General features: G+C 41.6%; 2 protein-coding genes across 2 annotated transcripts; one reads left to right on the top strand and one right to left on the bottom strand.

Moving 5' to 3' along the window:
* The first annotated feature begins 331 nt into the window (after positions 1 to 331).
* Positions 332 to 8,940, top strand: aga (aspartylglucosaminidase). Its single transcript, XM_086222160.1, has 9 exons — positions 332 to 494; positions 2,354 to 2,507; positions 2,862 to 2,974; positions 3,540 to 3,652; positions 5,235 to 5,343; positions 6,069 to 6,144; positions 6,438 to 6,545; positions 7,934 to 8,067; positions 8,753 to 8,940. The coding sequence occupies exons 1-9, from the start codon at positions 389 to 391 to the stop codon at positions 8,851 to 8,853; spliced, it is 1,014 nt and encodes a 337-aa protein (XP_086078286.1). The 5' UTR covers positions 332 to 388; the 3' UTR covers positions 8,854 to 8,940.
* On the bottom strand, positions 8,454 to 18,328 carry neil3 (nei-like DNA glycosylase 3). Its single transcript, XM_086222158.1, has 10 exons — positions 18,070 to 18,328; positions 17,865 to 17,974; positions 16,386 to 16,520; positions 15,014 to 15,227; positions 13,730 to 13,804; positions 13,270 to 13,436; positions 11,301 to 11,464; positions 9,903 to 10,317; positions 9,473 to 9,641; positions 8,454 to 9,336 (listed from the first exon to the last, which is right to left on the bottom strand). Exons 1-10 carry the CDS (start codon positions 18,172 to 18,174, stop codon positions 9,154 to 9,156), a joined length of 1,737 nt encoding a protein of 578 aa, XP_086078284.1. The 5' UTR covers positions 18,175 to 18,328; the 3' UTR covers positions 8,454 to 9,153.
* Between the last annotated feature and the right edge of the window lie 674 nt (positions 18,329 to 19,002).

A 19,002-nucleotide genomic window follows, 5' to 3' on the forward strand; every position in this document is an offset into this window, starting at 1 on the left:
GAACATCAGGTCTCCTGTGGTCCTGGAGTGAAACTGGTGTTAAAAATGGCTTCCCCATTTATTTCCAGCATTAGTTTCCAATTCAAATGGAATTTTAGGGAACGTTCATGACATAATTAGATTGTTTCTTTATTCAATTGGACTTCTTGACCACGTCAAGAGGAACCTTACTTTTATTCTGAAATTTTACCGTAATGGCTTGTATAAACCCGTACAACCAAATCACGTTGGGCAAATGTTTATGGGGTCGGTGCGGCTGCAATCGTTTGTCCCGCGGCTGTAATTTCACTGTCCCTTTAAGGGCGGCCACGCCCACTCAGCACGTGACGCAAATAGGAAGTACTAATGTTAAATCAAAAATATAGTTGGAAGAACTTGGCACAAAGCGATGGCGCCGCTCCTGTTTTATACTTTAATGCTCATTTTTCCATTAGGACGTGCGTCGCTGCCTCTTGTCATCAACACGTGGCCGTTCAGGAACGCAACGGCTGCTGGTAGGTCACATGGTGTTTGTTGTCATTCACAAGTTGGAAGACGAGATTTAAAATCCCATGGCCTAAAAGTTCAGAAACAAAACCTGTGCCTCCCTTATAACAAAGCCGCGAATCTCTGTGCGCCTGTCCATGTTTGGCTGTGGAACGCTGTCAGCCACAGCTGACTCCTTTTTGTGAGCTGCTGTGCGGATAAACTGCACATCAGTGGGACACTGTTGTTGCTGAAATGTTTATTTATGACTTTGAGTTAAATTGGTGACCACAGTCAAAGCAACAGCAAATGTGTGTCTGTGTGCTGAGGTGCAAACCCTTGCTGGGTCCATTCGCATCCGTCCAGTATTTTCAAGACTCCCTCTTTACTGAAATGCTTTCTTTTTTTCTTCTTTTTTTTTGCAGTATATTCGCGGTGCAGCTTAACTGTGCTAGTGTGTCAGACCATCAGAGACTTAGATGGGGATAGGAAATGGGCAGAAATCCACAAGGCTTCATAACCGGCGCTGCCAGGTCTGCCCTCGCTCCATTTGATTTCCTGCAGGATGATGTTCAAAATTGAAAGTGAAAATACTTCAGCATTGCTTGTGACTTATCTGTCAAGTGGATTTCCCACCAGGGGCGCAGTTACCGATGAAATCTTTGCCTGATTAGAGTTTTAAAAAATAAATAAATAAATAAAAATCTCACCATGCGATCGACGGATACCATTTAATTTACCAGATGCACATCACTTCTTTTCCCAGAGGTTAGTATGAAAATGGAAACAGTGGCCTGGTGTGAGGAGATGCTTAGCGTGGACCTCAGGGAGCCATTACTATTGATCCCTGCCATGTAGATCCTGCAGGAGCAGGTACTGTTACACACTATTTGTCATAGCAGTATTTTGTCAGTTCATTATATGTGTATACATACAGCAGATTGGACATTAAATGCTCAAATGGACATGTCAATATAAGTAATATATAAATATATATACATATACATACATATATATATATATATATATATATATACACACACACACACACACACACACACACATATATATATATATATATATACGTACATATACATATACATATATATTACATGCATTCAGTTGAGAAGGTGGTGGTACAAAGTTCTTTAAAGAAGTTTTCTAACCACCATTAGATAACAATTTGACTGCATGCTGGTTAGCATCTTTTCAATCCCTGTGGGCGCCGATGCGCAGCTTGCTAAAGTGTGTCATGGCGGCGATGTGCTTCCCTGATGATGACCTCTGTTGCAGTGGAAATAGCGGAACGAATATGAATGTGACACACAACAAAGGAGTGAATAAAATACACAATTATGGCATTTTATATATATTTTGTTCCTCATTTGTACTGACGTGGTGGTGTGTCGGAGATTAATGGTTTCACAATATATCACTGAATCTCTGTTTTCGTGACACAAGTTTTAATCATGGAGAATTTATCATTTATTTATATATATATATATATATATATATATGAAAACCATGAATAGAAAGATAAATCTTCCATGGTAAATGCTGTAAGCACTGCTGAAGTGTGTGATGGTCTGAGGGTTCTGCAGCAGGCTGGTGGCAGAGCTACCAGTTGGTCACTGATCCCTTAAGTGCCCATAAGGGATCAGTGACCAACCGGTTGTTGGCGCCTGTTAACGAGGAAACACATGTACAGGTTTTATGCTTCATCCGTTCTTTTAATTGATTTAGCCACACGCATATATTTTCTGATAGAGATTTAACTGAGCGGTGTTAACAATCCGAGCTACTTACAGTTTAAGGATGCACATCAAGAAAGCATTAACTGCTCCGCACCCGCTCTTTGGGCTTCTCTGTGCTGCGTTTGACCCTGCAGCCTGGAGTGTGCTGCAGTCTGGTGGCTCGGTGCTGGATGCTGTGGAGAGAGGCTGCACTCGCTGTGAGGTGGACCAGTGCGATGGCAGTGTCGGCTACGGCGGCAGCCCCGATGAGTCCGGCGAGACCACGCTGGACGCCATGATCATGAACGGGTAAACTGAGACACATTTGACCTGGTGGAAACCTTTTGCAGCACTGTTCCATGTGTCATTTTCCTCTTTTTTTTTTTTTCTTTCCTGAGCAGAGATTTGACAACTAAGGTTTTCAGATTTAAGAACGTTTAGAGTCATAATTTCAGGGGTAGTGGGATTTCCTTGATATGATTTGTCTTAAATTTACAGCCTTTCCAAATGCATCTTCTAACTTGCTGCCCAGAACTTTAGCATGTTCTTTAGATACGGATAGTTTGTTCAGGAAACTAAATGAAGTGTCACTGCGACGGCACGCAGCGTCATTGTCATTGCCTCTGAATCCGTTCAGGAGAGCTATTTCTTCTGTGTGAGCAGTGATACCATGGAGGTGGGTGCTGTTGCAGGCCTGAGAAGAATCAAGAATGTCATCGGGGTAGCGAGAGCAGTGATGGAGCACACCCACCACACACTGCTGGTGGGAGAGTCGGGTGAGGCTGGCATAACATCCACGCGGTTTCAATAAGAATAGAAGGCATCCTGCAGATCCTGATATTTATACATTCACTTACGTAATATATATCACGCAAATGAGCAAGATGTATACATTTAATTTCCTCGTCACCAGAATAGACCGCATCTATACCAGCAGAGTCCTCCTCCTGTTAGAAAAAGCGGGTTTTGAATGTGATGTATCCGGGTCATTTCACAGTGTTTGGTTCAGTAACCAGGTTTACTTTGTGGATGAGTCACAGCACTAAAATTGATGGCAATTTCGGTCATCACTCTTGAATTGGCATGCACTTTTTGTTTTGTTTTTTTCTTTTTCCCAAATGTCTCGAGGACGGAGATTTATCTCAATGAGAGTAACAAGATGTGGGTGACGCTCAACAGCAGTTAGCTAGGAGTCGTCACTGTCAACCAAATCAGTCCAGTCACGATCAGTGCCTCAAGCCCAAATGAGGCCTTCAGTCCCTGCTGTTGTTGGTGACCTGTTGTTTTCTGTTGTTTCCAGAATGTGTATCTTGACCTGAAAGACTTCTTCCTTCTCCGTAGCTTCAGTGTTTGCTGAAAACATGGGCTTCACCGCCGAGGACCTGACTACCAACAGATCTGCCAATATTTTCCTGCAGTGGCTGAAGGGCGATTGCCAGCCTAATTATCGAAAGGTGTGCATGAGTGTGTGTGTGTGTGTGTGAGTGTGTATAAGAGTCTGGGCCACAGGCGTGCTGCTTGTGAAAGATTTATGTTTAGCAGGGAAATTGACAGGCATACTGAAATAGTTCATAAAAAAATCATCCTTTGTGTTAGAGGTGAAGCCCTACCGGCCTGAACCGTGTTTGTGCTTCAAAGCACCCTCGTCCTGAAAATAACCGAGGAGTTTGAGAATGTTTTTTTCGTTGTTTTTGTCTTTTAAGTCATTTACCAATATATGTTAAAAACAGAGGATAAATATCCAGCAGTAAATACGGACAAATGCTGCAAAGCAGATGGGGGAAAACATTGTTGAACATTTTGAGATTGCGACTGAGGTCAAAGCAGGACAATGATTATTTACAACTCCAAGTAGTATTTTCAAGGCTTTACCTTTGTGGAATGGAATATAACATACTTTGCTTCATGAATAATACACAAGGCTTTTTATAAAATATATTCCAACCCTGGGTTACTGACGGCATGAGGAAAGCCAAGTAGAACTCAGCTGGTACACATTATATACACAAAAAAAACCAACCCCAACCTGTGTTTGGCAGTAAAATCTTCAAGTAGAGTCAGTCGAGTATTCTCTCTGAGGTTTGTTACTGTCTTTAGAAACCGTTTACAAAAGGGTGGAGACTTTGAATACGTACATGGCTGATTGGATGAATCGTGTGTCTGTCAGTTGTCAGGAGAAGAGCTGAGACATGTTTTATGTCTTTGCTCTTCTTTTTAAAGCAGTAGATGTGACTGAGGCTGCGCCACAGCCGCGTGTGTGCTACACTCTTTTAGAAGCTGCCAGTTTTTCCTCATTGACATCCACGCCTGTCGCTCCTCGTAGACCCCCCCCCCCCCCATTTGTCTCACGTGCAAGGTAACTAAATTATATTAAAGCTTCATATAATTGCTAAGTGTTCTCCAAACCTCCATTTAAATTAAAAATCCATTTAATTCCTCAAAGAATATTTGAATGTAAATGTGGAAGTTACAAGGTTTTTTTGAAGGTTGAATAAAGTACTAAAAAGCAAATCACTGGATCATCGACACGCTCTTTTTTTGTAGTGGGGGGGGGGGCATATTTAGGGCTCTGTAAAAAAAAAAGTTTTTAAGAAGGCTGCAGTTCAGATTTCAAGGTTTGGAGTGTGTAGGTTTTAAGGATGATGGAAGAATAAAGTGTGATGGACAAAAGGAGGGTTTATATAATTCGTGCAAATGTGCACAATATAAAAAAAAAAGCTTTTGATATTTGGGGCTGTTAGTTTTATTTTCGAACACAGCTGCAAAGTGTTGGAACAGCTTGAGCTTTTCACGCGTCGGTCAGTGACAGCAGAAGAGAATCATGGTGGGATGGAAGCCGTCAAACTACTCACATGACATTCCTTCACCTGTGTGTCGCGACGACGCCTCATCCAGAACAACTTTTGTTCGACGGCTAGACGGCGCAGTGATGATGGGGTTGTCCCATCGCTCTTTACAGTTTTAGTGAGATTTCAAGTTAAAACAAAATGTTTCTTCATCGTGGTGACGCGATTCTCATTTCTCTACTGTTGGAAGAACGTTTCTCCAGATCCCTCCAAGTCATGTGGACCCTACAAGCCCAGGGTGGCGATGAGACCCAACGAAAGAGCCCGGCATGTTGACCCACACTCCCATGACACCATCGGTAGGATATCTCACAGCTCTCCAGCTCGGCTCAGGCCTTGTATAGTTTAGCATTTAAGCAGTTATGTAAATGAGAACCAGGAAAAGAACATTTCGGGGACTGGGAAATTACAGTCTTTTTAATTTATATGGGATTAATTTCTGAGCATAAAGCTCGTGGATCATCAGGGATTATAATATAATATCTGTCAGATTTTTATGAACATATATGTTGACATGAGCACTCAAGACTCATGTTTACAATTACCTGACGGACTCCCCTGCTAATCAGCAGCAGTCTTAGCAGAGATCTGGTGCCACTCTAATTGTGATTGACAGTATTTTGTGCTGAAGCAGTTCAGTTATTTCTTATGACGCCTGGTAGGTATTTCCATTTACTCTCGTGCCACAGTAACAAAAGATGTTTCTGAGATTGGAGATCAGGATATTTAAATTTCTAACTGCCCTTAAAATCTTCATGTAATCCCAAGAATATTTCTTGATCCGCCTTTACCAGAATCTAAGAATTTATGTTTCTGGCTACAATAAAAAATGACATCATAATTGATCCTCTTCCACGAAGGCCACCTTTCTACTGCAGATTAGAGTTTGTGGTTAATCCAGTGTTCCCTCAACTTGTGCGTGTGTGTGTGTGTGTGTGTGTGGGGGGGGTGTGTTTAAGAATGTACTGTAATGTTTCTTCTTTTCATGAACTGAGGCTGATGGTCTTTCGTTTCTTCGCATCAGGATTGATTGCTCTTGACTGTGATGGCCATGTAGCTGCAGGCACTTCCACTAATGGACTAACTCACAAAGTTCCCGGGTACGTAGATCATGTTGATCTCAGTTATGAGTCAAAAACAGCATCGAGACCTTGGAGAGAGCTGCAAGCACACTGGGGTCTTTTTTAGAAAGTTGTGTCTGAGTTTTCTGTGACTGCGTGTCACAAAAGGAACATAAACTATTTTTAATCCATTTCTATAATTAATTGCTGTTCTCACAGAGGTGTACAGGAATCACACATATTGACTATATTCTCTGTTGTGCTGTATTTCAATTATCTTGAAAGTCACGCAGTGCTTGTATTTAAACCCTGACCGTGTTCCTGTGGTGCAGCCGTGTTGGAGACTCTCCCATCGTGGGCGCAGGGGCGTACGCAGACAGCACGGCTGGTGCTGCAGCTGCAACTGGAGATGGTGACATCATGATGCGCTTTCTACCCAGGTACTCCACCTTCTGAAACTGGAATTCCTCCTGAATTAAACTGTTATGTGACACCAGCACTGAAATGAATGGGAATCTAAAAGCCATAGGTCAGTTTAAATGATGCTGCACTTCAAGGTCATTGTCTTTCATGGCAGAAACGACTTCCTCTCCGGCACAAACTGTCGTGATCAGGTGGAAGGACTTGGCACGAGTGTCGAAGCTTGACCTTGTGATGTCCAGCTCCACATTAAACACGCTGAGAGAGGGGCAGGGTGCTGAGGAAGTAGCTGCTGGAGCACTTGCAGCTTCAGCCTTGCTCGCCATCTTGGCTTCCTCCAGGAGAAAGTTGAGAGCAGCGTCCACCTTCTCTGAAGGCACCAGTGTAGATTTCTGCTCCTGCTCCAGGAGTTCTGTGAGCTTTGCGTCCCCTTTTCTCAACATGAGTTGCACGGGAGTGTGTGTGTAAAAGTGTTTAAAATGGTCAGTAGACAAGAAAGTCCGGTCCATTTTACCATATTGGATTAGGAGCGTGTGTGGAGGCATGACTGCATTTCCTCAGAATTGTCATTTATTTTCCAGAGGAGAACCTCCATATCAGTGCAGGCTTCCTACTTCCAGGCGTTCTCCTTGGGCTATTTTATTAAGCTTCGTTTATTCAAGATTGTTTGCTGTGGATACTTTGTTTCCCAGGCTTCTATTAATATTCACACCCAAGCTCTGGTTATTCCAATTTCCTGAGTCAACAGGGAACTATCGGAGCCGTTCAGGGTTTGCGCTTTACAAGATCTTGTTAAGGGTTGTGTATGCATATCTATTATTTGAGCTAACATGTTGTTCTTGGCAATCAAATGTTTTTTTTTTTATATGAACTTAACTGCAAATGGTGATTATTCCATTTGTAAGAGCGACGGGATAATTTCACACGCTCATTTACTTGCTGCCCTCTTGGAACTCACTATATCCAACGAGTAGATACCATGTTCATGTATTATTATTCTCATTTGGCCTTTTCCCCACTTTAAAGTACAATACTTTTACTAAGAAAATTGCAAACTTGTTATTTACTGTTTTCAACATTTTTGCCAGAGGCTATGGCATTAATGGCGCCGACAGTGGAGTGTCGAGAGCACATTATGTGCGTTAGAGGTGGTGGTAAATCTTATTAACTCGTGAACACCAGAAAAGTAGCGTCAGAACTGTCTTTCAGTCTTTCCACTCCCACATGTCAGAGAGTGAAGTTGAGATATTAGGTTTTAATATTTAATCTGTGTTTGAGACGTTTTTGCTTGAACCAGATTCCTCCCACAAGCATAATCTCCAGCACATCCCTGTCATCATCCTGGTTGGTGTCCTTGACAGCACTCATTAGTTTGCCTCATGTGTGCTTCACATAATCCTGCCAACAGTTACTTGGCGGTGGAGCTGATGAGGGCCGGGGCAGATCCCTCAGCCGCCTGCAAGTCGGCCATTTCCAGGATCAAGAGGCATTACTCGGAATTCTTTGGGGCCATCATCTGTGCTAACACAACAGGCCATTATGGTGAGTGTGTGGCTCCACAAATCCAGAGCTGCTGCCAAAAGCACCCAAACACTATCAAAAACCGAGATGTAGATGAATACTTATTGACATGGTCCTTTTTGTTGTTGCTGTAAAAAGCATTTGCTCTTAATGAATGTATCACTCACCTAAAGGCACATTAAATGACTTAACTTTGATTTCCCAAATCTGATAGAACAAACGCAGCGAGAGCTGAGCCTCCTCGGCTGGGGAAGTGCTGAGGGAGAACATATGTTAGGGTTGGCTTCCTATTTTAAATCGTAACAACACAGCAACTTTAAAATCATGAAAATGATCAGCAAGAACAATTTAATTCATACACACAGAATCATCAAATTGATGGCTGTCCATGTGTCTGGGTTAAATGAACGAAGTATTTTAGCGAAAATAAATGGATACCTATACAAATTGTATTGCAAGGTAGACTTTAAATACTTCAGTTTTCTTTACAAGCCATATTGCTGAGCACTCCTTCCAACCAAAACACTTGTTTGGTCAGAAAAGTGTTGAGCAGGTGCAACCACAGGGATTTAATCAAGAGTTTAACATTCACATGGCAGGCATACTGGCAGAAAACCAGTGAAAAAAAAACAGTTTACACAAGGCCTTAAGGAAACAGAATATTAATTTTATGTAAATCCCCCCCCCCCTTTTTTATCTCCAACAGGTGCAGCTTGTAACAAAGTCCCTGGCTTGTCCCAGTTTCACTACATGGTGTCAAACTCTGAGTCAAACACGCCACTCCAGAAATCTGTGGATTGTTTTTAAATTAATTATGGTTGTCTATTATTTTGTTTCTGTTTGAAATTAATCACCAGAGCACAAGCTGTTTCTGCAGGTTTTATTATATGAATGTTATTTAGAGAAATAAATGTTTTGAAATTTTAATTATTACTGCTTTGTTCAGGTTCTTTATTACGTTCCTGAAGCTTCCTTGTGATAACCATTGCAGATAGATAAGATAAAATACACACAAAGCACGCACACCTGATTGGGTTCAGTACTTTAGTCCAAATGAACATGTAGAGATGCGGGTTTCTTTTCATGCTGTTGTGTTGCTACACCTCCTCAGCAGCCAGGCAGGATAGAAACACCAGGTCCATTCTCTGCCCACTGGAAGAAGCCACACTGTTTGTCCTTTTGAAAGCTGCAGGTGTAGAAATTCCGGCCGTTGTTGGGTCCTAGTTTCAGGACCGTTCTCATTAAACATCGTTTCCCGTGGTGACAAGAAGGGAAGTGCAAGTCCGCCCACTGCAAGAGAGAAACGTTTGACCAAAAAAAACTGACAAATTTGATGCTAAGTCCAATTTTGTAGACAGGGAAAAGCTAAAGCTAAGTTATTTTCGAGGATACACTGCCACAGAGATGAGGTTCTCTCCATTTTCACCTCAAAGAAGTTGCACTTTGTCTCCCTGGGAAGGGAGCAGGTGTAAAACTGCCGTCCCTTATTCTCCCCGTCCTTGTGGACCAATCTGAGAACAGCTGGACGGCGATGGGATGTACAACGAGGGGCGCTGGGACTGGAGGAGCCAGAGCTTTTGACTGTCTCCCCACTTCTGTCAGAGCGCGTGGAAGAGAAAACATATTAGTTTGAATAAAATACAAGAATATGTGTCACATCAACCCTATTAGTGAGAAAACAACCTCCCCTCAACCATATTTGATGGTGTGTGTCTACGGTAGCAATTCAGTCTCAACTTTAACAATGCTGCAAAAACCAAATTCCATAGTTGGATGCTTTTTTTTATCCCACAAATCTCCCTGAAGTTGCAAAAACTCCACTTCTTCATGAATAGCCAAGTGAGGGTTTCACTCACCCTGAGCTGGGGGTTCCTCTCTGAGCATTGTTACTGGGAACAGGACTGTGATCAATTCTCATTTTCTTGGATGGCTGACTGTAGGAGGCCAGTGAGTCCCCATTGGAGAGCTCAGCACTTTGCTTCTGCCAGCCACCAGAGGCATAATTGGGGCTTGTTGTCCCTTGGCAGACGCTGTATTTATACAAACCCCGCTCTGCCGCCAAGGAATTCAAATGACTGCCGGCTGGGGAGAGTGGGGAGTTTACAGGCTTTGGCTTCTTGCTCAAGTCAGAGAAAACAAGGGTGGAAGTCCCAAAAGCAGACCTCCAGTTGACTTTGAGCTCCTCTTGTGGTTTCTTGAAGGCAGTGCATGGGTATCTAATCAAATCAGCGGTGAAGGGTGGTGCTTCAGTGCTTATATCACCTTTGTGGACTGTGGAGATGAAACCGGGGTCAGAAACTCATTTCAGGAACAGCAGAATAATCGAATGCAGTGGCTGCTCTCATAAAAATGCAGGTTTTTGTTTGCATTAAGTGGTTAGCTCACCATAAAAATTTACCAGTAAGCAGCAGAGTGCAGAGCTGTACAGTCTAAACAAAATGTTTTGTGCTGATGATGCCCTTGTGCATAATTTGGTGTAATGTGACCCCATAAGAAAGTGCTTCCAGTAATGGTGGACTAAAATGCCAGACGTAAATAACAAGGTGACAGCTTGAAAGAAGCATTGCTCTCTCCTCCCTTGACAGCCACCATTAATGTTCCCTTGAGCAAACCACTTTACCCCCCAAGTATAATCAGTACAAGAAAACAGAGAAATACAATGAAACAATTCAAAACTGGGTATTCATGGCAGCTGATATCAGCTTTGTGAAGAAATGCAACTTTCTCACACGTATCAGTTGCAATAATGACTGTGAACCGTTAACATGGAACTGTCGGTTGTGAGAGGAGTCTTTAGAGTCGCAGGCACAAGATGAATTGTTAGAAGGAGCAGTGTGTAGAAATACGGGGTTGAATTTTGGCAGAAGGGGAACACACTTCTCATGCCTATGTATTCGCATCGTCACAGCACTGCAACAGACACCGATTCCGCGGAACAAATATCCGCCGCTTTTACCAACATTCAAGTCTTTCCGTGTGAGCCTCATCACTACAAATAAGTAACAAGAGTGTCAGTCCAGCTCCATGAGGCATTTTATACCATATTTTGTGTTGTGAGAAGTTTGAGAACCCAGGTTTTCACAAATATAACGCCATGCTCATCAATCATGAAGCCCATTGTAGACTCTCCCACACACTTGGCAAGGGAGGGGCGAGGCTCGGCTGCATTGCGAGATGTCACCAGATCTGACACTGGGTCCTTAAGATGTGGTTTATTTTAAACTTGATAGTGGGATTCTGAATATTTCACTCACCCTCCGGTCTGGCAGTGAAGCAGGCATCGCAGGCTTTTGCTGCAGGCTGATTGATGAGTGTGCAGAGTTGACAGGCCCAATCTTCTTCCTCCTTCTTCGCCACGCTGTCATTGGTTCCCTCACTGTAGGCCCACCCAATCAGAGAGTTCCTGACAGGAAGTTTGCTGAAAAAAGGAGAAATGAGACCAACAATTGTTGAAATGTCATGCACTGCAGCAGAAATAGAAGGCTTTGCTTGAATTGTAGTAACCACAGTTCTTAAAGTGCAAAACAACTTCGGCTGAAGAGTATTAATGGTACAGATGCAACTGATGTTTGAGACAATTTGTACAATAATAACCACACATATTTTAGTTAAGGCTCACATTCGGGCCGTTTTGGATTGAATATTTCAATGCCTCTAAAACCAGGAATCTGCATTTTGCCTAATACTGTCAGAACCTTGATAATGTTGTACCCTGCTGTCATTAATGAGGGAAGCTCGATGTATCAATGTTAGAAATTTCACCAGATTTGTATCAAGAGAGACTAAATATTACATTACAACCCAGGCTCAGCACAAGAGTTGAATTAAACATCTCAAACTACTGACTCAAATGACTAGAAAGCACCAGCCATTATCAGCTTTACCACAGGACTGTTGGATTTGATGGACTTCGAGGAAAAAGGGGTATGACGCCATACCGTGCAATGTGTCATTAATGAGATTTACTTGTGAAGTCAGTTTATTTAAGTGCAGAACAACTCCAGAATCATTTCCATGGTGTTTTTGCAAATAAATATCCTCAATAACAACAGCAATAAACCAAATAAATGACAAATAATTCAACCATGACTGTACCTGGTCATGAATCGGAAGAAAAGTTTTAGTAAATATTTGCATTTTGAGCAGGACATGAAGACCTGCCAGAAGGCAACATGTTTCATTTAACTGCTGCTAGCGTTCAAATTAGTGTTCTGACACAAAGCTACACTGTGTTTGACAAGAAGGCAAATCTGCAATGCCAACAGTCATGGAGGGGAAAAGTAGCAGCGAGCCTTCAGGAAACTTTCCACAGACTGCTTTATCAGCTGTGTAATGTGTTGTATGGGCTTTGGGCTCAACCCCTCACAAAGCTTTGCTCAAACATAACCCAGGAGGTGTTGAGTCTGTGCCCTGCTTGGCAAACACAGCCTTATATGCACATTAATTTCCCCCCCCCCCATAACACTTCCCGCTCCCTGCCAAGCCCATCTGCCTGCAAAGATGCCCTCTTCGAATGTGAATGTATTATCTAACAAGCTTTACAAGTTTCTCTGAAAAGAGAGAGAGAGAGAAAAAAAAAGCTTTTGTTCAGGCACAAAATTTGGACGAATCAAAGCATATGAGGGATGCATGGTAATACCAGCACATCCTTGTAACTGCAGATAGCAGTAAGTTTTGAAAATGTTGGCATTGGCCTGATGGCGGATATTTATATCGGTTGTTTAGCAAAATCTCCTCATGTTTGCTCATCATCTGTTGTTTATGAGAAAATTATGCTGTCAATAGCATTCATGTGATTTTTCCAAATGTTCTGCAAATAAAAAAAAAACATGACTTTTTCCAAATTCACAATGTTTACATGTGATCTTCAGTTGTGAATATCACAGAAACCTGTTTTAATAGAGTTGAATAAATACTGGCAATAATACAGTACAGCGCCTCCCTAGTATTAATATTTTGTCTAACTAGCCTGCAAAAAGTTGAGGTTTTATCATATATTGACGACACCTTTCACACAGAGGGGAAGACAAATCAACTACTCACACGAGGTGAAAGCTTGTCGTGCCAATCAATTCGCTATATTTTACGATGACGTCTACCGCGACTACTGCCTGGTTCAATTACAAAAAACACCACTGATATCAAACGTCATTGGAGGACCGGCCCCAACAGGAGTGAACGCATGACAATAGCCTCTGAGTTTTAGTGCACAAGGCTTTCTACCTTATGTCGACCCCGCTGGGATCTCCCTTCTGACAGCGCTCACAGAAGTAAGTCATCCTGCTGTTGTCTCCAAGACGACAGACTGTGATGACATGAAAGCATTGGCAGCACTGGGGACGCTTGTAGACTTTGTAATGTTTGTATAGAGGAGAGCCAGATTTGCGACACTGATGGAGACAAGGGCAGACAAGAGTGAATAGAAAGGCAAGGATAAAGACATTCACCTTTCTTTACATGTCTATTATGCACGGAGGGATAAAATATCATCTGTAAGCACACAGACTCTGACTTTCACACTCCTTCGCCGGCAATACAGGAAGTAAGATGAGGCCATTAGTGCAAATCTACTGAAATGAGCTTTCAGCTAAATATATGGCTATCCTAAAATGTGCACACAGATCCTTTAGGTGAACAACAAACTGTAACACACAGTGTTGGTGATTACATACAAGCGTCTAACCTTGTAAAAGAGGAGAGTGAAATCACGTGTCATCTTCACCAGGTGGTGGATCTGCTCATCTGACAGCTGCTCAACCTGAGGATGAAGCCGTTCACAGCCAGAATACACAAACCAGCTTTCATAGTGCCTCATCTCAGAAGCAGAGATGAAGAAAATCAAAGCCAGAAAAACAAACAATATAGGCATCTAGACCAGGGGTTTTCAGAATGAGATGGTGGGCTTCCCTTGAGACGGGGGTTGGGACTAAATTGCTGCCTTACATCACTTACAGTTTATTTCCTGGATGCCTATGAAGGATCGTTATGCTATTTCAGAGTACACGGAAATACATGAAAATGGTCTGTCTTCAGTCATTACTTTAGTTAGTTTCTAGATCCTGGAAAATGGAGCAAAAGTCAAATCCCCCCAAAACTACTTACCTTAACCATAATAAGGCTGTTCTGCAACATGTCCTTTTGATAACTACTGCTCTCACCTCAATTCACAGCATCTCCCCTTAAACTGTTTGGATCTGCCCTGTGCGCGTGCATGCGTGCGTGCGTGCGGGGTGGGGGTTTACCTCCCACTTTGAAAAATCTCTGATATTAACAACAATAAAAATCCTGGACATGAAATGAAAAGCTGGATTTAAAAATGATGCAAAAAAGACAAATCACTACAAAAATCGACTCCCTAAACCTGCAGCTTTGACAGCGAGTACCTGACATTCAGCCTATAGTTACAAAAAAAAAAAATTCCAATCACACTCTACTTGTAGGTCTTTCAGGGGGCTCTGCTATAGAGGAGAAGCTCATAAAGATTCAGAAGTTCAGAAAAAGAAGAGGCCAAAAGTCTTTGATTGATGTTTTGCTTCAATATGCCACTCGAAAAGAAGGTGGGTGAAATAGAAGTTTTACCCTGCCAGTCAGAGTCACTCGCTGTCACCAGAGAGGTCATCCTGGAACTCTGCGTCTCTTTTATTGTTTGTTTAATCAGACTACTCTAACGTGTCAAAAGTAATGAAAAGCATTAGATTCCTTCAGCTCTTTATATATGCATTAAAAATCAGATAAAAGTGGAGATGTATTCACAAGAACACAAGAAAATTTTGCATTTCCAAACTGAGAAGAAGAACTGGCATGTCTGTGCCGCACTGCGCTTGTTTGTCTTTTCTCTACTTCACCTCCTCATTGCAATGCATCACTCAATAATACAGGGGCTTAGACTTTTTCACAGAGGGTTGTCGTGCATTTTTACCCTCTTTTCTCTTTCTCTGCTGAACACAATCCATCATCTTCTTCATACCTTCACGGCTGGGTGTAAGCCTGAGTCGAACAGGGCTTCGTTTTTAATAATGTTGCCGACTCCCGGCATGACAGCCTGGTCAAGGAGAACGTCACAGAGCATCCTGCTTTTTTGGCTCCTCACTGCCTCCTCTGAACAAGAGAAGCTGAACTTGGGAGAGCACACATCCAGACTCTCCAGAGCTCTCACCCTCTGCTCGCAGTCCTCCGTCAGCCTGCAAACACACGCTTGTCTGTAAGAATCCTTGGAACATACAACTGCTGCAAGTGCAAGTGTGCCACAAGGTCACGTGGGGCCTGAGGTTATACATTTCAAAATTGCTTCTTTAATATATTCTGTTTCAGTTTGACTGCGACGAGATGGAGGAGCATAGGTGACATTTTCAGACAATAGAAATAAATATCTGTCTCCTGAACAATACAGCTGGACCTCAAAATAAATGATGAGGGCAAATGTTGAGTCCAAAGTCTGTGTTTTTCATGCAGCCAACAGCTACTGACTGCAGAGAGAGCTGAAGACATGCAAGAGACTCAAACCCAAGATGAGCATCGGTAACAATACTGCTAACTTACACACAACAATTCAATATTTGAAAAAAAAAAAAAAAAAATCACCTGGTCTGTCGTGATATGATTTCGCTGAGGGATCCAAGGTGTTTTTGTTTTTTTTTTGCCAAAATCTGATATCACAATATTTTATAAGTGGTTTTGGCTGATTGTCAATGTTATCTATATATAGAAACATGTTTATATTATATTAACAACGACCAATATCTATAGATACTGATGACATGCCAATATGATTGTGCGTCACTGATTGTTTGTATTCCATTCAGGGTCCTGCGATCAATAGGAGACAGAATACGCTCATTGACACAATCATTTACTATACAATCAAGTTTAAAAAAAAATTCTAAAATTTAGTGAACTATTTTTTTCCCCCCTGAGCTCCAAAAACACAACACTGAAATTGTTGACCAGAAATTAAAAAAAAAAAAAATTATAAAAATAAAATGCAACGGGTGGCGTGACATCAATTGTTTCACTGTCAGTCAACAACTGCTGAGGGAATGAAGAGGGGATGCAGGAGAGGGCGGGCGGTGGGAACACTTCTATTTCAGCTAGGAAGCAGGAGTCATGTCACTCAACGAGAGCAAGTAATGTCAAGGAAGACAAAACAGAACGACGCAACAACAACAACGACGACGCCATATCACTGATGCCAAAAATGAAATATGTGGGCTTCATATTGAGATGTATCTGTGCCGTCTGAATGGATGTGGTAGTAACGTTCCTATTAAACTCGTCGTGTCTTGATGCATCAGTGAATCTTTACACCCTGAAAGTCGAGGCTGGGTTGGTGTTCCTGGTACCTTATTTCCACAGTGCTGTCAAAAAAGCAGACAACGTCGTTAGTCAGATGTATTTCCAGCACCGGGATGGAGCCGTTCCTCTCCTTCCTCTCAGCAGGGTTGATTCGCATTGATCCATTCATACCGAAGTGGACTCTAAAAGATGATAGGATGGGGAGACAAAAAAAAAAGAAAAGAAAAAAAGAGTCAAGCTAGGATGTCTCAATTCATTGAACAATAGAAAACAAAAGGAGAATTCGATGGCCTGGCTGAGAGAACCTCCACAAGGTTTCATAGAAATATCACAAGTTTCATCCCAGAAGATGCTGTGGAACCCACAACCTGTCTGATTAAACCGGCTGATACAGCACCTCAACTTTCTCACCATAGTTCCAACTGGGCCGGGTGGTAAAACGATATCTGCTGTGATAAACAGAATATAAACTCATCAGCAGCGAATGATGTTAAGGTACTCAATGGTACAGTGGTCGATGTGTCAAAGTACCCTTTTAAATTAAACATTGTGGCGCTGCAGAAACACGCTGCCGTCGTATTTACAGACCTTCTCCAAGCAAAAATCCTAAGATGATACAGATCCTCTCTCCAAAAAAAAATTTAAAAATCACAGCATTATCATTTTAATATCAGTGTCTACCAATGAAAACCAGAATAACGATGCAAAAAGTAAGATTCTCTATAAAAAAAAAAAAAATCACAAATCCTATTTCACTTAGACATTTTTCAAAATGATGCAGCACTATGGAGAGTTACATGGCTTAATACGATTTAAAAAAAAAAAAAAGAGTAACCGAAAGAGACTTTCTTAGCCAATCTTACACACTCTACTCTGCATGTTCCTGTCAGGCCATGACTTTCCCAAAAACTTCAGGCTGTATGCTTTTTCTGAAAGCTTTTCTCAGTCAAGAAATGACTAATTTTTTTTTTAAATTCCATGCCTGGATTAGTTAAAACCAGAGGTTCCTCAATAGATTAAATCGTTCAGTCAGAATGAATGACATTTCAATTAAAGACAACAAAAATATAATTTAACCCTTGAGGCTCGTCTTTTCTCTGCAAAGAATAAGCAACACAAGCAAAATTAAGGTCAGAAGAAATAAAAGATATGAAAAAAAAACAATTAGGGATGCTCTAGCAGAACAGAAAATTGAATGTTTTGGTCCATATGCAAAGATGTGTGTGTGTGTGTATATATATCTATATATCTATATATAGATATATATACCTAGCCAGCGTGATTAGCGATTCATCCTTCAAGTCACAAAAATCTGACTTTTTCTTGATGCATCAGTGAATCTTTACACCCTTTCAAATTATAACAGGTACAACAGAGATTTGTGCCCCTGCTAAATATCAAGGAGGCGAATCTCTTATTTTGGCAGTTTGACCAGTAAATATTGAGTTTGCTTCATGTTAACACCACAGTTTTGAACTTAGTGAACAAGCTATATGTACAATTGCTAACAGTCTGTGACGTCATACCTCAATGCTCTTGAGCCAAAATACATGAAGAGCTCCTTCCCCAAGGTTTCAACACCGGTGTAAGAACAACCGCTCAGACTGTCAAAGGCATTTCCTTCGCTGCTGTTCTTCTGAAACCAGACACGAGATGTGTGATTTGAATAAGATGAATAAACTCAACACAGCTTCTCACCGTCAACCTCCCTGCGTGTAAAACAACAATTACCGTCGGTGTAGCCAAGCTACCTCTGACGCGTTTTAATCGCTGTCGTTTTTGCACTTTAGAACGGATTTTCTCTCCGTTTAGTGTGCAACCTGGACCCTCAACCATCTTCAATGGAGATGTCGGAACGATGGAAATGTGAGCGAGCGGTCCAGGAGCTCAGTTTAGCATGTTGTGGATTTCCCGCCAGCGCGATTCAATTTCAAGCATGCGCAGTATGGTTTGTATCCGGAAATAGGAACTGGTTGCAAACGGAGGGTTAAAGGGACATTAACCAATTTATTTTTTCTTGGAAAAGAGTTCTTCAGAATTATTGTTTTTCGAATGCCACATATGTATTTATTTTAAATATACTAAATGTAATAGGTGTTATATACTTATTTTTTACCGTATGTGATCAAATGAACCTATGAATGTTCCAAAATCTGAAACTTTATCAAAATTCTAACTTAATTCCTTTGATTTCATAGCTCGTCATCGATTATTATTGGTGTTGTTCGTCAATGAATATATTTGGATCGAGTCAAATAAAGAAACTGCTGTTGTTTTGTGTCAGTTTTACTGTAGCACAAACGGGTATGAGTAATTCATATTTTTCCCCGCTTGAGGGTGCTAGAGTACTAATACTGGCCCACAACCCAGACCCAGACATGTCTGACTGTGATGTAACCTGCAATAAGAGAGAGGAAGAGAGAGAGAGAGAGAGAGAGCGAGAGAGAGAGAGAGAGAGGAAAATGGATTGATAGATAGATAGATAGATAGATAGATAGATAGATAGATAGATAGATAGATAGATAGATAGATAGATAGATAGATAGATAGATAGATAGAATACCATCATAACATCTTCTTTTCATGTGCCTGACATGAGTCTTCGTGCCAAGTCATACCACCTTTCACATCTCCACCATCTTCATTTCTCCCACCTGTCAATTT

The sequence above is a fragment of the Aulostomus chinensis genome, chromosome 13, assembly GCF_037954235.1.
Source record: "Aulostomus chinensis isolate RoL2024-O1b breed Wild chromosome 13, RoL_Achi_v1.0, whole genome shotgun sequence".
NCBI classification, from domain to species: domain Eukaryota; kingdom Metazoa; phylum Chordata; class Actinopteri; order Syngnathiformes; family Aulostomidae; genus Aulostomus; species Aulostomus chinensis.

Coding starts and splice junctions, on each gene's coding strand:
- aga (XM_086222160.1), top strand. CDS start 389: ATGGCGCCGCTCCTGTTTTATACTTTAATGCTCATTTTTCCATTAGGA. Junction 6,546..7,933: donor ATGATGCGCTTTCTACCCAG/GTACTCCACCTT, acceptor TCCTGCCAACAG/TTACTTGGCGGTGGAGCTGA. Junction 8,068..8,752: donor TAACACAACAGGCCATTATG/GTGAGTGTGTGG, acceptor TATCTCCAACAG/GTGCAGCTTGTAACAAAGTC.
- neil3 (XM_086222158.1), bottom strand. CDS start 18,174: ATGGTTGAGGGTCCAGGTTGCACACTAAACGGAGAGAAAATCCGTTCT. Junction 17,975..18,069: donor GTAGCTTGGCTACACCGACG/GTAATTGTTGTT, acceptor GTCTGGTTTCAG/AAGAACAGCAGCGAAGGAAA. Junction 9,337..9,472: donor CAAAGTGCAACTTCTTTGAG/GTGAAAATGGAG, acceptor TCTCTCTTGCAG/TGGGCGGACTTGCACTTCCC.